Raw genomic sequence first — 16,363 nt, 5'->3', positions numbered from 1 at the left:
TGATCCTCCCACCTTGGCCCCCCAGAGTGCTGGGATTATAGGCATGAGCCACCGTGCCAGCCTGAACAAAGACCATGTAAACATGGCATTGGGTAAATACAAAAATTAGCTGGGTGTGGTGGTGCACATCTGTAATCCCAGCTACTTGGGAGGCTGAGGCAGGAGAATCACTTGAACCCGGGAGGTGGAGGTTGCAGTGAGCCGAGATTGCGCCACTGCACTCCAGCCTGGCTACAGAGCGAGACTCTCTAAAAAAAAAAAGTCTTAAAGGAGGGGAAGGAGTCAGCAAAGCGCGTAACTGAAGGAAAAGCATTCCTAGCAGAGTCCACAGGCCCCCAGGTGGAGCGTGGTTGTTGCGTTAGAGGAACAGACAAGGAAGACATGTGCATCTGGACAGGGAGGATGGCAGGCGGGGAGGGCAGGGAGCTCACAGGGCCTGGCCACGGGAAGCCTGCAGGCTGCTAAGGATTTGTCTTTACCTCGAGTGAAATGGGGAACCTTTTTCAGAGTTTTGAGCAGAGAAGTGACATGACTGATATATTTTTAAAGAATTGATCTAGAGTGGCATTGAGAATAGATTCTATGCAGGATGAGGTTAGAAAGAGAGAGACTTACTAGAGACTACCACAGCTGGGTGCGGTGGCTCAAGCCTGTAATCCCAGCACTTTGGGAGGCCCAAAGCAGGTGGATCACTTGAGGTCAGAAGTTCGAGACCAGCCTGGCCAACATGATGAAACCTCACATCTACTAAAAATACAAATATTAGCTGGGTGTGGTGGTGGGTGCCTGTAGTTCCAGCTACTCAGGAGGCTGAGGCATGAGAATCACTTGAACTGGGAGGCGGAGGTCGCAGTGAGCCAAAATTGAACCACTGCACTCCAGCCCAGGTGACAGAGTGAGACTCCATCTCAACAAATAAAAATAAAATAATAGAGACGACTACAGTCCCAGGCAAGAGGGGACGGTGGCATGGACCAGGGCAGAAGGAGTGGAGCAGGAGAGAGTGCTCTAAATCTGGATGGATTTCAAAGATACAGCCTACAGATGCTGATGTATCAGATGTGGAATGAAAGAGAGAGAGACAGGTCAAAGGTTAGCCAAAAGGTTAGCCCTGGCCTGAGCAATTGGACAGGTGCTGAGTTAGGGAAGGTTTGAATGAGATGAGGAAGTCAGTGGCAGAACAGGTTTGTGAAAGAGCGAGGTTGTTCTGTAGTTTTGGACATGGGAATCTTGGGTTTCCAGATACTAGCATTACTTTAAGGCCAACATCTAGTACTTCCTAAATGGTCTGAATTACCCCTTCCTTCTTCCTTGGGGGAAGTTTTACAGTACGTACATGTGGCAGTGCTGTGAGGTCCTTCTTTAAGGGACCTAGCCTCCTGTTCAATCAGAGCTTCAGGTCTGTGGACTGGCTGAGATCTGGAAATCAGCTGAGAGGCTGAGATGCTCCTTCATGACAATTCAAGTCAGGCCTCTGGCCATGACATGGAGGCTTTTCTGTTTTATAACTCAATAACATTTAACACACTGCTCATCCACTTCATTCCTAGGGACACTCCGGTCAAAGATCCCTGCAAGTCACAGGGTTCTGGTTGTCACTCCATCCCACTGCATGTTACAGTGAAGGCCGCTTGACTCTGGCAGTTCAGCTCTGCCACTTGGCTTCTGCCCCTCTGGAATCCCATCACCCCCAGTGAGATCAGAGAGCCCATCTTAGTGGTGGCCTCTTCCAATATGCCCAACAACAAAGGACATCCACCATAAAATTTATCAAGGATGCAGATGTTACTCTCAATAACGCTTTCTCAACTCCTAGGTGAAGAGCGTATCCTCTGGGCCCTCTCAGGGAATCCACAGAGGGATTGGGGTACATGCACTCAGAGGGATCAGGGAATCCACAGAGGGATTGGGGAATGCACTCAGAGGGGTCGGGGAATCCACAGAAGGATCGGGGAATGCACTCAGAGGGATCGGGGAATCCACAGAAGGATCGGGGAATGCACTCAGAGGGATCGGGGAATCCACAGAGGGATCGGTGTACAGGCACTCAGAGGGATTGGGGTATATGCACTTTCTTTTTTTTTTTTTTTTTTTTTTTTTGAGATGGAGTGTCATTCTCTCTCCCAGGCTGGAGTGCAGTGGCATGATCTTGGCTCACTGCAACCTCCACCACCCCAGGTTCAAGCAATTCTCCTGCCTCAGCCTCTCGAGTAGCTGGGACTACAGGCATGCGCCACCACGCCCGGCTAATTTTTGTATTTTTAGTAGAGACAGGGTTTCACCATGTTGGTCAGGCTGGTCTGGAACTCCCGACCTCAGGTGATCCACCCACCTCAACCTCCCAAAGTGCTGGGATTACAGGCATGAGCCACTGTGCCTGGCCCACAGACTTTCATATAAGTTTTCTCCAATATTCTTGTCTTTTGAGACCTTAGGAATTTAGCCAGGTGTCTCAACCTCACTGATATAGGTCACGTTGAGTACTAATCTCAGTTGACCAAACAAGCAAACTATTAGAGCTACTTTCAGCTGTAAGAGGTAACCCATTAAATCTAGAATCTCTAATAAGAGCATTCATACCAATAAATTCAGATTGATCCAGTGTTCTCTTCTTTCCTCCGTGACTCTAGCCCAGATCTACTGACTTAGGGTCTCTGAGAACGAGAGCCTGGCATTAGCCTTGTTATCAAGCTCCCCATGTAAATTTTTTTTTAATTGTAGAGACAGGGTCTCACGATGTTGCCCAGGCCAGTCTCAAACTCCCAGGCTCAAGTGACCCTCCTGCCTCGGCCTCCCAAAGTGCTGGGATTACAGGCATGAGCCACCACACCCGGCCTCCACATACATTTTTATGTAGCCAACTGGAATCCGCCCAAGGAATGGCATTTGGGAACCCTGAGTCTAATCCACTTCCCTCCTTTCAACAGATCAGAAACTAGAGGCTCAAGAAAGTGACTTGCTCTAGACAAAGAGTGAGTTAATGGTAAAGTCAGGACCAGAACTTTGGTCTCCTGATTTCTTAGGGGAATGTCTACTGCACTTCCAGGACAGCTTTAAACAAACCTGGAAGTATTTGGTCAGCATACCTTCCAAATTACCATGAAGATGGATTGGATGGTGAGCAAACTGAGGCTGTACATGTTGAATGTTACAACCGTCATGAAAAAGGTGATCCTAGTTTAGGAGGGAATGATGTGCTTCTTTCAGGTTTATTTCAGTTGTAAGTGACTGAAAAATCAACCTGACAGAGTTAAGCCTGGGGATTGCCTTCCTTGGGTATAAAAGGGTAATTCCCCAGGGTTGGATATGTTCACTGTGACAAACACCTCCCTGATCATAGCTCAGTGCCCTCCTTAGAACTGGATAGAGGGGCTCCTGCCCTTTAAAGGACCCCATAACCCAGATGTGGCGGTGCTGTGCCTGTAGTCCCAGCTACTCAAAAGGCTGAAACTTGAGCCCAGGAGTTCAAGGTTGCAGTGAGCTATCATCATGCTACTGCACTCCAGCCTGGGCGACAATGAGATCCTGTATCCAAAAATAAGTAAATAGGCCGGTGTCTCACGCCTGTAATCCCAGCACTTTGGGAGGCTGAGGTGGGCGGATCACCTGAGGTCAGGAGTTGGAGACCAGCCTGGCCAACATGGTGAAACCCCGTCTCTACTAAAAATACAAAAATTAGCTAGGCGTGGTGGTGGGCACCTGTAATCCCAGCTACTCTGGAGGCTGAGGCAGGAGCATCACTTGAACCCAGGAGACAGAAGTTGCAGTGAGCTGAGATCACGCCACTGCACTCCAGCCTGGGCAACAAGAGCGAAACTCCATCTCAAAAAAAAAAAAAAGTAAATAAATAAACAAAAATGAAAATAAAGGACCCCATATATCAAAAGCATCCAGAAAGGAACTTATTAAAAACCCCCTGGGACTCTGTCATGCAGGACCCAGTGCTCAGTGCCGCACAGTGGAAGCTGTAGCTCTCGACATCTGCTCTCACACCTAATTCCATTCAATCCAGAGAAACACATGCTTAACAACAAACAACCAAACACCACGCTTCTCCACATGTCTTGCCCTGTATCCTTGAAGCAGGAAGCAGAAGCCTACTGCATCCGAATGCCAGGAAAGTTAGTGTGTGGTGCTGCTGCTATTGTTGCAGAAAGAGCTGTTTGGAAGGTGGGAAAGACTCAGTGGTGGAAGCACTCAGGTAAGAGAAAAGACATCAATTAACTCATCAAATCCATCCTCTCTGAGAGCAGGAGTGCTGTTGATTCTTGCATAAGAAAGTGTTGTTTCCCAGCAGTGCTGTGTCCATTTTCTCGATTCACCTCGTGTTCCAACTTGTAGCACAGCCCAGTATCCCCCGTTATACGCAGTTTAACTTTCCACAGTTTCAGTTACCCACAGTCAACGGTAGTTGGAAAATATTAAATGGAAAATTCCAGAAATAAACAATTCATAAGTTTTAAGTTGCATGCCGTTGTGAGTACAGTGATGAAATCACAGGCCATCCCTCTCCATCCCTTCTCCATCACAAGAAGCATAATACAATAAGATATTTTGAGAATGGGAGAGAGACCACATTCACATAACTGTATTTTTTTTTTTCAGAGACAGAGTCTTGCTCTGTCGCCCAGGCTAGAGTGCAGTGGTGTGATCTCAGCTCACTGCAACCTCAGCCTCCCCGGTTCAAGCTATTCTCCTGCCTCAGCCTCCTGAGTAGTTGGGACTACAGATGCATGCCACCACCCTCGGCTAATTTTTGTATTTTTAGTAGAGACGGGGTTTCACTATGTTGGCCAGGCTGGTCTCGAACTCCTGACCTCGTGGATCTGCCCACCTCGGCCTCCCAGAGTGCTGGGATTACAGGTGTGAGCCACCATGCCCGGCCTTGAATAACTTTTATTACAGTATATTGTTTTGTTATATTTCATTATGGGTTTTTGTTATTAATATCTTACTGTGCCTAATTTATAAATTAAACTTCATCATAGGTATGTATGAATAGGAAAAAATATAGTATATATAGGCTTTGGTAATAGCTGTGGATGCAGGGATCCCTTGGGGGTCTTGAAATATATCCCTCTCGGATAAGGGAGGACTACTGCATTTTCAAAAGAAGCATAGAATGGCTGAGGAACATTCTGCAACATGAAACAATTCATTTTACTCGTAAATTTGTAAGTGAAGGCTAGGCATAATATGCATGAAGCATGGTGCCAATTCCTTACTATTAATTCATGAATCTAGGTTTGCTTTATGAGATGTGAAAATTATGATGTAAGAGATAGGCGTGTATGTGATGACATTGACATATCTTGTAATGTGTCCTGTGTTCACCATCATTTATCATATGTACTCCATTTCAACATTTAAACCTGTTATGTAACATTCATAGTTCCTCTCTAAATTTAAATATTACTTTAATAATTTCCTTTTTTTTTTTTTTTTGAGACAGAGTCTCACCCTGTCGCCCAGGCTGGAGTGCAGTGGCGTGATCTTGGCTCACTGCAACCCCCGCCTCCCGGGTTCAAGCGATTCTTCTGCCTCAGTCTCAGGAGTAGCTGGGACTATAGTTGTGTGCCACCACGTCCGGGCTAATTTTTGTATTTTTAGTAGAGATGGGGTTTCACCATGTTGGCCAGGCTGGTCTCAAACTCAAGTGATCCACCTGCCTCCGCCACCCAAAGTGCTGGAATTACAGGTGTGAGCCACCCTGCCCACCCTTTATTTTGATTTCTAGTTGCTAATATCTCAGCAGAGCAATGTTTCTCTAAATCGAAACTAAAAAAGAAAAAAACAAACAAAAAACACCCCAACACAGATATAGGAGAGGTTGTCTAATTAGGCATTACTGTCAGTAGAATACAAATTATGTGAGACTTCATTACAGCAACACAATTATTAATTTTGCTGAAATCAAGGCAAGAAAAATAAATTTTACAGGATAAAGATATAATTTATACCTTATATGCTCTTTGTTTTCTTACTCATCCAGCATTACTGGCCCTTTAACAGAACACCCATATGTGTTCAATACTAATTAAATTCAGTCACCTTTGACATCTTGCCAACTCTCTCTGTTTCAAAAAATTTAAAAATAGTTGGTGTTTTTTTCTTTGAGTTAGGGTCTTGCTCTGTCACCCAGGCTAGAGCGCAGTGGCACAATCATAGCTCGCTGAAGGCTTGATCTACCGGGCTCAGGTGATCCTCCCATTTCAGCTTCCCAAGTAGCTGGGACTACAGGTGTGCACACCACCATGCCTGGCTAATATCTTTTATTATGATTTGTAGAGATGGGTCTCCCTGTGTTGCCAGGCTGGTCTCAAACTTCTGGGCTCAAGGGATCCTCCCTCCTCCACCTCCCAAACGGCTGTGATTACAAGTGTGAGCCACCGCACCTGGCCATATTTTTTTAACATTGCCATTATGAAGATATATATTGTCAAGGTAGGAGGATGATAGATTTCTTGCCAACTCATTCCATGAGAAACCCTGTTTCTTTTCCATGTGTTCCCCTATTTTACTTAGTCTAGGTGAGATGTTTTTTGTTCCTTGTACCCAATCTAAAGGAACTGTGATGAAGACATGTAAGTGGAAGGTGAGATGGTGGAGATGGAGAGGTGGTGGCTGAGGTGGAGATGACGAGAATGGCAGTTGGGACTGTCTTCATGCCCATCCTTGCCTCAGTCCAGAAGACAGAGCAAGCAAGGCAGGGAGGCCAGCAGGCAGTGAGAATAGATTTGCTCTAGCCCTGCCTGAGCCACATAGGGGCGGACAGCTCTCCCTCGAGGTTAAAGCCCCAGCTCTACCATCTGCAAGCTGTGTGACTGTGGATGAGTTATTCTACCTCTCTCTGCCTCTGTTTCCTCATCTATAAAAGTGAGCTAGTAATAACACCCACCATTTCACATAGGATTTTGTAAGAAGTCAGCGGGGCACTGAGTGTGAAGCACTTGGCATAGTGCCTAGCATATAGGGAACAGCAAATGTAGTTGGTTTTGTTATTCTGACACTATGCTGGAGACTCCGTGAGAGCAGAAATCTTATCTTATTCACTTTGTTCACTAGCAACACATAATTACTCAGAAAAAAAAATGCTTAGGCTGGGCTCGGTGGCTTATGCCTTTAATCCCAGCACTTTGGAAGGCCAAGGTGGGAGGATCACTTGAGGCCAGGAGTTTGAGACCAGCCTGGCCAACATAGCAAAACCCCATCTCTACAAAAAAAATACAATAATTAGCTGTGTGTGATGTTGCACACCTGTGGTCCCAGCTACTTCAGAGTCTAAGGCAAGAGGATCACTCAAGCCTGGGAGGTCGAGGCTGCAGTGAGCCGTGATCACACTACTGCACTCCAGCTTGGGCAAATGAGCAAGACTCTGCCTCAGAAAAAAAAAAAAAGAAAAGAAAAAAGAAAAAAATTTAATGGCATCTTCCTTCCCATTCTCCCCCTGCCCCCTCCTCCGTGAGTCATGGGCGGTGGGTGTGGGGCCTGGCTCTGCCCAGAGGCCACACCCCTCAGAGGGAGCGCAGGCACTGGGGCCAGGCTATTGTTGTGGCTGAGATTCTTTCCGAAACGGAAAGCCCTGAATTAGAGGACGGCTGCTCTAATCTCTGTGGGGGGCTTCTCCTGTGGCCTTGGGGCCTGGCAGATGCGCCTACCCTCTCCCCAACTCTTGTTTCAAGAAACCCCAGTCCCCTCCCTGAGCCCTTCCCTTCCCTGAGCTCCCATCTTTTCTCTAAGTCCCCTCGAGCCCCTTCTCTCAGTCTGAGCCTACCCATCTATTCACAAACCCCATCCCTTCTCTGCACCCCATCTTCTCTCTTATGCCCTCCCACCTTCTCTCCCGCTCCTCCCTCTCTCACTCTCCGCGACCCTTCCCTGGCCTCTTGCCCTCACTGAGACCTGGCGCCTGCAGTGCTCTCGGCCCAACACTCTCTCTGTCTCCCCCAAACCCAGTCAAAAATCCCTTCCCAGTAGGGCTCAGATACCCCTCCTCTTTGAAGCTTCCCACCCCACCCCGGGCAGAAGAGGTCACCATCCCCACTGCTGTGTTCATCTTGGTTGCAGTAGCACTGGTCTCTCACCAGTCGTGGTGAAGCTTCCTGCCTCTGCCACCATCTGAGAGCAAAACCACGTTAGATCCATCTGCGGACCCCATGGCACAGTGCAGGTGTTCTCGGTGATTTGCTGCCGGCAGCTGTGAGCAAGACTGGGATTAGGAAAAGAGATGCGGGTCAGAAGTGCAGCAAGGAGTTGGTAAAGGGCGAAAGCTGAAGTCAGATTCATCTAACTTGCACCTTGCAGATTGCAGGCCCCACATTCCAGAGCACCTTGCGGTTGCAGGCTCCACTTCCCTGCATCTCCAAGCCACACAGGAGCTGGGTCTCACCATTCCCGCCTGACACAGAAGGAAACTCAGAGAGGTTAAGTTCTTGCTCAAGCCCACACAGCCAGCGAGAGGTAGACTAGGGCTGGAATCAAAGGTAGGGCTGAGGTGTGGGGGCTGTAGCCAGCTAGTGAAGGGGGTGACACACGTTTCCTCCGTGACAATGTGGGCATGGGATGTGAGACTGGATCTGAAGGCCTCCCTGACCTGGCTGGTTATTCCCGACACTGACCAGAGCTGCTCCCCCATCCTCCCACCACCCTCTCCTGGAAGGAGACGTTCTGACTCAGGCCCATTCCCGATCTCCATCCCCAAGGTGATCTGGGAATGAGGTCGGACGTAGGAAGGAAACCCCCCAAGACTCGCTTCCCCCTTGCTTGAGGTCCTGGCTCTAGGGCCGGAAAGAGCCACTTTAAGGTAGTCCCAGGGGACCTACAACCAGAAACAGGGACGGTCCGGTTCATGGCGAGGGTGGCTGGGAGCCGAGGCCAGATAGATGCAGCCCACCTCATCTTCTCATCCGCCCCCACCTCCCCTCTCATCTGCTGACTTTTTCAGGGCCCCCTTACCCAGAAAGCCGATCCAATTTGACCTCTCCTCCCTGACCCTGCGCTGCCCACAGGGTGGAAGGTCTGTGCCTGTCTCCCAGGATTCTGTCCATTGGCATCAGGGTAGGGGTCTGTTGCCCTCACACTGACAGCTCCTGAGAGCAAGGCTGCTTAGCCCTCCCCCAGCCCCCACCAGAGATCCCTAAGGGCAGAGCTGTGCCACTTCTGTCTCACTGGGGGCTCCCAGAGCTGGGGCTGTCTCCCCTCCCTGACAAAACCCTCCCGAGCAGAGGTGGGGGCATTTCCAACTGAGGGCTTTGGCGTGGAGGACTGAGTCACCCTTGTCAGACCAGAGCTGCCCCAGGGTGTCACCTGCGTTGCACCCTGAGTCCCCTCTTTCTGTAGTCCAGCATCTGTCCTCGATCCCTAGAAGGGAGCTGTGAAGGGGCCCCTACCGGTCCTACCACCCAACCTGGATGCTCCTTTAAGACCAAAGGGATGGGGGTTGCAGAGTCAGACACAACAGCCCCATCCTCCCCCCAGGCGGCGGGCCAGGTTTCCTGCCATTGACAGCATCCCAGCTGGCCCTGCCCACCTCCCATGCTTAACCCCTTCCTGACCAGATCTCAGAGCCAAGCTGGCACCCTCAGCCTTCACCTAGAAAGTTAGGAGAATGAAAGTAACTTTTTTTGTTTTTCTTTTTTGCAGCTTTGTCACCCAGGCTGGAGTGCAGTGGTGTGATCTTGGCTCACTGCAACCTCTGCCTCCTGGGTTCAAGTGATTCTCCTGCCCCAGCCTCCCTAGTAGCTGAGATTACAGGAGCGCGCCACCACGCCCAGCTAATTTTTGTATTTTTAGTAGAGACAGGGTTTCTCCGTGTTGGCCAGGCTGGTCTCCAGCTCCTGGCCTCAAGTGATCGGCCCACCTTCACCTCCCAAAGTGCTGGGATTACAGGTGTGAGCCACCTCGCCCGGCCCGAAAGTGCCATTTCATCGGGTTCTTTTGAGGATTAAATATGTTAATCCTTATGTGAGGTACTTAGAATAGCCCCTAACATATATTAATCTCTCAATAAAAGTTAGCTATTGGCCAGGAGAGGTGGTTCACACCTGTAATCCCAGCACTTTGGGAGGCCGAGGCGGGCAGATCGCAAGGTCAGAAGTTCAAGATCAGCCTGAGCAACATGGTAAAACCCTGTCTCTACTAAAAACACAAAATTAGCCAGGCACTTGCCTGTTATCCCAGCTACTCGGGAGGCTGAGGCAGGATAATCGCTTGAACCCAGGAGGTGGAGGTTGCAGTGAGCCAAGATCACGTCACTGCACTCCAGCCTGGGTGACAGAGTTTGGTGAGCTTGGATAAGTCATTTCTCCTCTCTGAGCCTCAGTTTCTTCAGCCGTAAGTGTAAAAAATAATAAAACCTCCCCCAGAGATTGTCATGGGGATTATGACAAAGCAGCTAATGGCATTTTGAAAAGTGCTGTAGCAACAAAATATGGAACTATCACCAACAAAATCCCCCCTTTAGGTAATAAAAACCTTTTACCAGGAGATGGGCCTTGGGTTTTCAGACCCACTACTGACTTGACAGGCAGAGGGTGCAGTTCCAAACGTGGATTTGGAGCTGGGCTTTGGGCATCTCTCTCCCCCCTCAGCTCCTGTTTCCTTACTCATTAAGTGGGGGGTCATTCCTGCTGGACGCCTGTCTAGGGTCCTTGTTGGGGGGCGGTCAAAGGAGATCAGAGAGCGCAGACGGGAATGTGCTTTGCAAATATGAAAGAGGGCTAGAAAGGAGGAGGAGGGACTTGGGGAAGGTGGCCAGCCAAGGGGGGAAAGGATCCTTTGGCCTGAGCACTGGTCTTAGTCTGGGCTGGAGAGTTTAGTTTGCCTGCTGGGGAGAGGGGAGGTGTCTCCTATGAGGTAGGGTTTCACCTTGAGACATAAGGTGTCAGAGAAGAAACTCTGATGGAAGAAGCTCTAAGAGGCTCCAAGTGTGGGCAGAGAAGGAAGCGGGCCAAAGGACCTGGGCTTGGCCCTGGAATCAGCCCCTCATCACTGTCTTCCCAGGCAATCCCATCTGCCATGAAAGGACCTTGGCAGAGGCAGCTCCAGTGAGCTCCAGGGTCACCTTCATGACAAGACTTGCCGCCACAGGCTCACCTGCACATCTATAGCACCAATGCCCCCACCCTTAGGCTGCAGATTCCTGGTCTCGCCCCCAGGGAAAGCAGGCTTGACACCACCCAGCACCCAGACCAAGACAGGTCTCAGCCTGCTACAGAGGGAAAAAAGCAAGTTGACTAGAACCCTGTTCTGCCTTCCCATTCAGACTGTCAGAGCATCTGCCACAGCCCAGGGAGGGGGCTGATCCCACATACGGAGCCCCCACCCCAGGCCTTTGGAGGAAGCCTGGGGATCAGGAGGCCTTGTTTGGAGTCCTGGCTCTGCCCAAGCTCACAGTGCTTCCACAGGCAATCACCTAACCGGGCTGGGACTGTTTGACCATCTGTAAAATAAAAGGAGCTGGACTTGGTTCACAGGTCTCCACAGCGCAGGACTGTGATCAGGAAAGAGTTAACGGAGGCCAGGATCTGCCTCGGGAAGGCGAGGGTTAATTTGGGGGGCGGGGGGGTGGAGGCTTTCTCTGCTTTTCCTGTGGAGAGTGAGGTTTGGCTGCCACCAAAGTTACTTCTAGTCCTTGCTGTCCACTCCTGCCCTCAGTCTGGACCTGCCCAAGGACCCCTGCAATTAGGCCTCCCATGCAGAGGTGAGTGTACCCTGAGCCCAGGGCTGGGGTAAGAAGGAACCCAGGGGCCTGAGGGCAGGGAGACTGGTGCCAAACTAGTGAGCCTAAAAGATGGCCCATGCCCAGAGCAGAAGCCTTGGGCAGAGTTGAGACCACAAGTTTCAGGACTGGGAGAAGGCAGGCAAAGGAATGGAGGGCCCGAGGCCGCCTGCCAGGCTTCTAGGGCGGGATGTCTGAGGTCCGGCCTCCAGGCTAGCCCAGAAGGCAGGGAAGAGGCTGTGGATGACAGACTATTTTGGTCCTTGTGATTAGGAACTTTTTATAGTCTCCCTGCTCAGGGCTAGGGAGAAGAGGAGAGGACAGAGGGCACCCATGGGGTCAGACAAGCAGTGCCTTCCTGGGACCTTGGAATCTGACCCACTGCCCAGGAGACTCCCTGGGAGACAGGGAGGGGGACACTGCCAGACTCTCCTTGGTTCCCAGGCCTCAACTACCCATGAGCAGACTGACTACACACTAGATGCTGGGTGCAGGGGTGGGCTGGACCTGGCAGGGTCTCTGCCCCAAGGCCTCTCACAGACTCCTTCCCCGCTTCCCTGGCTAATTCTGTTCCTTTGTTGTCCCCAGATCCAAGGTCCCTCAGCCTCCAGGACTCAGGGGGAGTAGGGGAAGATAGGGGTGGGGTCGGGTGTGCAGGGCCATGTGGGTGGCCCATTCTGTTACTGCCAAGAGAACTGTCAGCTCTTGATTTACAACCCCTCCTCGCTCCTTGCCCCAGCAGAAGGGAGGTGGAAAAGGGTCATGAGGTCTTAGGATAAAAAAGGGACAAGGACCCTGAGGGCAAATTTCTGGGAGTGGGAGCACAGGTTATTAGGAAGAATTAGTGGAAGGAACTTTTTAGTGAGGCAAGGGGCCCGTTTCTAATGGAAATTGCTTGGTTTTATAGCAGCAGGAGTACACGCAAAATATCAGTGAGTTCTTTTTTTTTTTTCTTTTTTTTTTTTTTTGAGACAGAGTCTCACTCTGTTGCCCAGGCTGGAGTGCAGTGGTGCGCGATCTCAGCTCACTGCAACCTCCACCTCCCAGGTTCAAGCGATTCTCCTGCCTCAGCTTCCCAAGTAGCTGGGATTACAGGTGTGCGCCACCCCGCCTGGCTAATTTTTGTATTTTCAGTAGAGATGGGGTTTCGCCATGTTGGCCAGGCTGGTCTGGAACTCCTCACCTAAGGTGATTCACCCACCTCGGCCTCCCAAAGTGCTGGGATTACAGGCATGAGCCATCGCGCCCGGCCTCAGTGGGAAGTTCTGATAGGCAAGTGAGAGATCCAATCTAAACTGCAAGGCAAGAAACCTGGGTGACAAAGCAAGACTCCGTCTAAAGAAAAAAAAAAGAAACCTGGGTTCCAGTCCTGGCTCCTAACTCTCAATAGGACCTGAGCAAGCCCCCCTCCTCTCCAAGCCAGTTTCCTCTTCATGAAATGGAAATGCAAAGGTTAAACAAGGTGATGTTTACAGTTTGGCATTCTGCGATCCCCTTGGCAGGGGCAGAGTAGCTGGCAGTAGCTGATAGGGCCTGGGGACCACCTCCCTCTCCTGCCCCGATGGCCCTGCTGGGCCTGGGCAGGGCAGTTGGCTGCAATTACTGGAGGCTCCTACCCTGTGGTTATATCCCTGACCTTGGTGTTTGGGGGCGGGAAGGGTGGGCCCTGCTGGAGCCAGCCTGTGGCTGGGAGCCTTCTTGTCTTGGGCTCAAAGCTGCTGGGTTGGGAAGAGGTATTTTTTCCGGTTGAAGCCACTTTCAGGAATTGGGCCGGGACCAGCCCTGTTTCCTTTTCCAAGTGTCCTGCTTGCTAAGGCCTGCTTGCACGACCCTGTAGCCAGATTGGGGCACCTTCAAAGGGGAATATGTTTCTGAGTGGCCAGAGAGACCCCATTCAATATCTCTGAAGGACAGGGAATGGCCTGAGCCTCTGCTCCCTGGATGTGGCACCGGCTAACCTGGATGGGAGAGGGTGGCTGACTGATCCTATACTGAGGAATGCCGGCAGGAGAGGACCAGGGGCATTTCCTACCCTTCCCCTGACCTTCCTCTCTCCCTGCAGGTCTGTGAGAGCCCAAGCCAATTGCTCTAGGCCCCGTGGCTGGCTACTTATGGGGCACTGTCCTGACCAGCTCTGCTAAGATGCTCCTGGCCCCTCCCTCCACCCCGTCCAGAGGACGGACTCCCAGCGCCGTGGAGAGGCTGGAAGCCGACAAAGCCAAGTATGTCAAGACGCACCAGGTGATAGCTAGGCGACAGGAGCCAGCCCTGCGTGGGAGTCCTGGGCCGCTCACGCCGCACCCCTGCAACGAGCTGGGGCCCCCTGCATCGCCCAGGACGCCCAGGCCGGTCCGCCGGGGAAGCGGCAGGCGGCTGCCGAGGCCTGATTCCCTCATCTTCTACCGCCAGAAGCGGGACTGCAAGGCTTCGGTGAACAAAGAGAACGCCAAGGGCCAGGGTCTGGTGCGGCGCCTCTTTCTGGGTGCCCCGCGGGACGCTGCCCCTAGCAGCCCGGCCTCCACAGAGCGACCTGCGGCTTCAGGGGGTTGGGCTGCGCCCCAGGATGCCCCGGAAGCGGCGGGAAAGCGGGCGCTGTGTCCCACGTGCTCGCTGCCCCTGTCGGAGAAGGAGCGCTTCTTCAACTACTGCGGCCTGGAGCGCGCGCTGGTGGAGGTGCTGGGCGCAGAGCGCTTCTCCCCGCAGAGCTGGGGTGCCGACGCCAGCCCGCAGGCCGGAACTTCGCCGCCGCCCGGCTCCGGGGACGCCAGCGACTGGACATCCAGCGACAGGGGCGTGGACAGCCCGGGCGGCGCGGGCGGCGGCGGCGGCTCGGAGGCAGCGGGCTCGGCGCGGGACGGGCGCCCCCCGGTGTCGGTGGTGGAGCGCAACGCGCGCGTCATCCAGTGGCTGTACGGCTGCCAGCGCGCCCGCGGACCGCCGCGCGAGTCCGAGGTGTGACCGCCGCGGCTCAGGAGCCGGCTTCCCTGGGAGTGCCAAGCGCGGGGCTGGCCCCGGGCACGGAAAAGGACACCCCTCTTCTGGCGCGCTGGGTGCCTTTGCGTAAGCCCTTCCTTCTGGAACTCAGTTTCGCGTCTGAACCTTGGGGAGGTGGAACAAGTTGCTGCCGAAGGCCCTTCCCTGCTCCCGCGGCGAAGGGGGAGGGAGAGGCCTCTTGGTCCCTGTGGAGACCCGGTCTGGGGAGTCACGATTGGGGTGGGAGATGAGCAAACCTGCTGAATAAAGTTAAAACGTTATTTAAATGGGGAGCTGAGGAAGGAGCAAACGGGTTTTCGCGGTTAAACCCGTGGGTTTTGGAATGTGTGTTCCCGGCTGTGTGATCCTGGGCAAGCACTTGACCTCCCTGGATGCAGCGGCACCCCTCGGTTATTAAGGAGGGAGGAGTAGGGGATAGAAGTATTTCAAAATAGTTGTAATGCTCATGGCAAAGTGCCCAGCATATAGAAAGTGCTCAATAAACGATAACTGCTGTGACTTCTACCGAATGAGTACTAACACTGTTGTGATCTCCACTGGCCTCCAGGTCGATCCAAACTAGAGCTGGGAGCTGGGAATAATGCGCTTTGGGAGCCCGAGGGGGCGTCTGCTCCAGAAATCTGGGCTCCACCAGATCCTAAAAGGCCCCATTCCCGGAGTTTTGCTGCCCCGGTTGTGGTCACTGGGTATGAAGGGCTGAGATCCAACCTTTCGGACACAAAAAGAAGGGAACCGGGCCGGGCGCGGTGGCTCAGGCCTGTAATCCCAGCACTTTGGGAGGCTGAGGAGGGTGGATCACGAGATCAGGAGTTCGAGACCAGCCTGGCCAACATGGGCTCTACTAAAAATACAAAAATTAGCTGAGCTTGGAGGCACGTGCCTGTAATCCCAGCTACTCGGGAGGCTGAGGCAGGAGAATCGCTTGAACCCCAGAGGCGGAGGTTGCAGTGAGCCGAGATCGAGCCATTGCACTCCAGCCTGGGCAACAGGGCCAGACTCCGTCTCAAAAAATGAAAATAAAAAAAGAAAAGAAGGAAACCTTTCCTGCCAGCCGGCAGGCTCCTGCCACTGCCTCCCTTTCCTGCAAGGACACACAAGGTCGCCTATTTTCATCACAGGTTCGCACCTCCAAGCCTTCATCCTTCATGCGCCTCCTTCCTTTGCCTGGGTTGCCGTTCCTTTTCTCTCTGCTCTTCCTTCTCGGAGATAACGTATATTCTCCTCCAGGAAGCCTTCCTGAATGCCCCCAGTCAGCCTCACCTGCTCTGAGCTCCCAAGTACAATCCTATTTTTGGGCCTCAATTTGTCACCTTTTGTGGGACCCGCTGGTAGTCTGGGTTCTCTAGTTAATCTTTGACCTTTTTCCTAGTACAGGGACGGCGCACATAGTAGGGCCACAGGCACAGTTTGTTGAATTAAATGATGCTGGAGAGGGCGATGGACGCAGTCCTCTGGAGCTCTCCAACTTCCTGGAAAGTTGTACCTTAAATAAAAAACCCATCCTGATATGCGGGCTGACTCTGGTCATTTTCGCCTTGTGTGTTTGGTGAGGTGAGGACCCCTCCAGCTGGACCCCGCCCGAGGTCGCCCCCCGCAAAAGCAGTCTTTCTGGATGTCTGGACAAAAGCACGCGGTCACACAGGCTGTCGG

The 16,363-nt window shown here is 52.1% G+C and overlaps 1 protein-coding gene across 1 annotated transcript; it reads left to right on the top strand.

Moving 5' to 3' along the window:
• The first annotated feature begins 11,602 nt into the window (after positions 1 to 11,602).
• On the top strand, positions 11,603 to 16,213 carry FAM110D (family with sequence similarity 110 member D). Its single transcript, XM_016956704.3, has 2 exons — positions 11,603 to 11,701; positions 13,782 to 16,213. The coding sequence occupies exon 2, from the start codon at positions 13,862 to 13,864 to the stop codon at positions 14,675 to 14,677; it is 816 nt and encodes a 271-aa protein (XP_016812193.1). The 5' UTR covers positions 11,603 to 11,701; positions 13,782 to 13,861; the 3' UTR covers positions 14,678 to 16,213.
• The last annotated feature ends 150 nt before the right edge of the window (positions 16,214 to 16,363 follow it).

Source organism: Pan troglodytes, chromosome 1 (genome assembly GCF_028858775.2).
Source record: "Pan troglodytes isolate AG18354 chromosome 1, NHGRI_mPanTro3-v2.0_pri, whole genome shotgun sequence".
NCBI classification, from domain to species: Eukaryota; Metazoa; Chordata; class Mammalia; order Primates; family Hominidae; genus Pan; species Pan troglodytes.
Note: the sequence above shows the minus strand (reverse complement) of the source record. Positions and strands in the feature narration are given on the sequence as shown.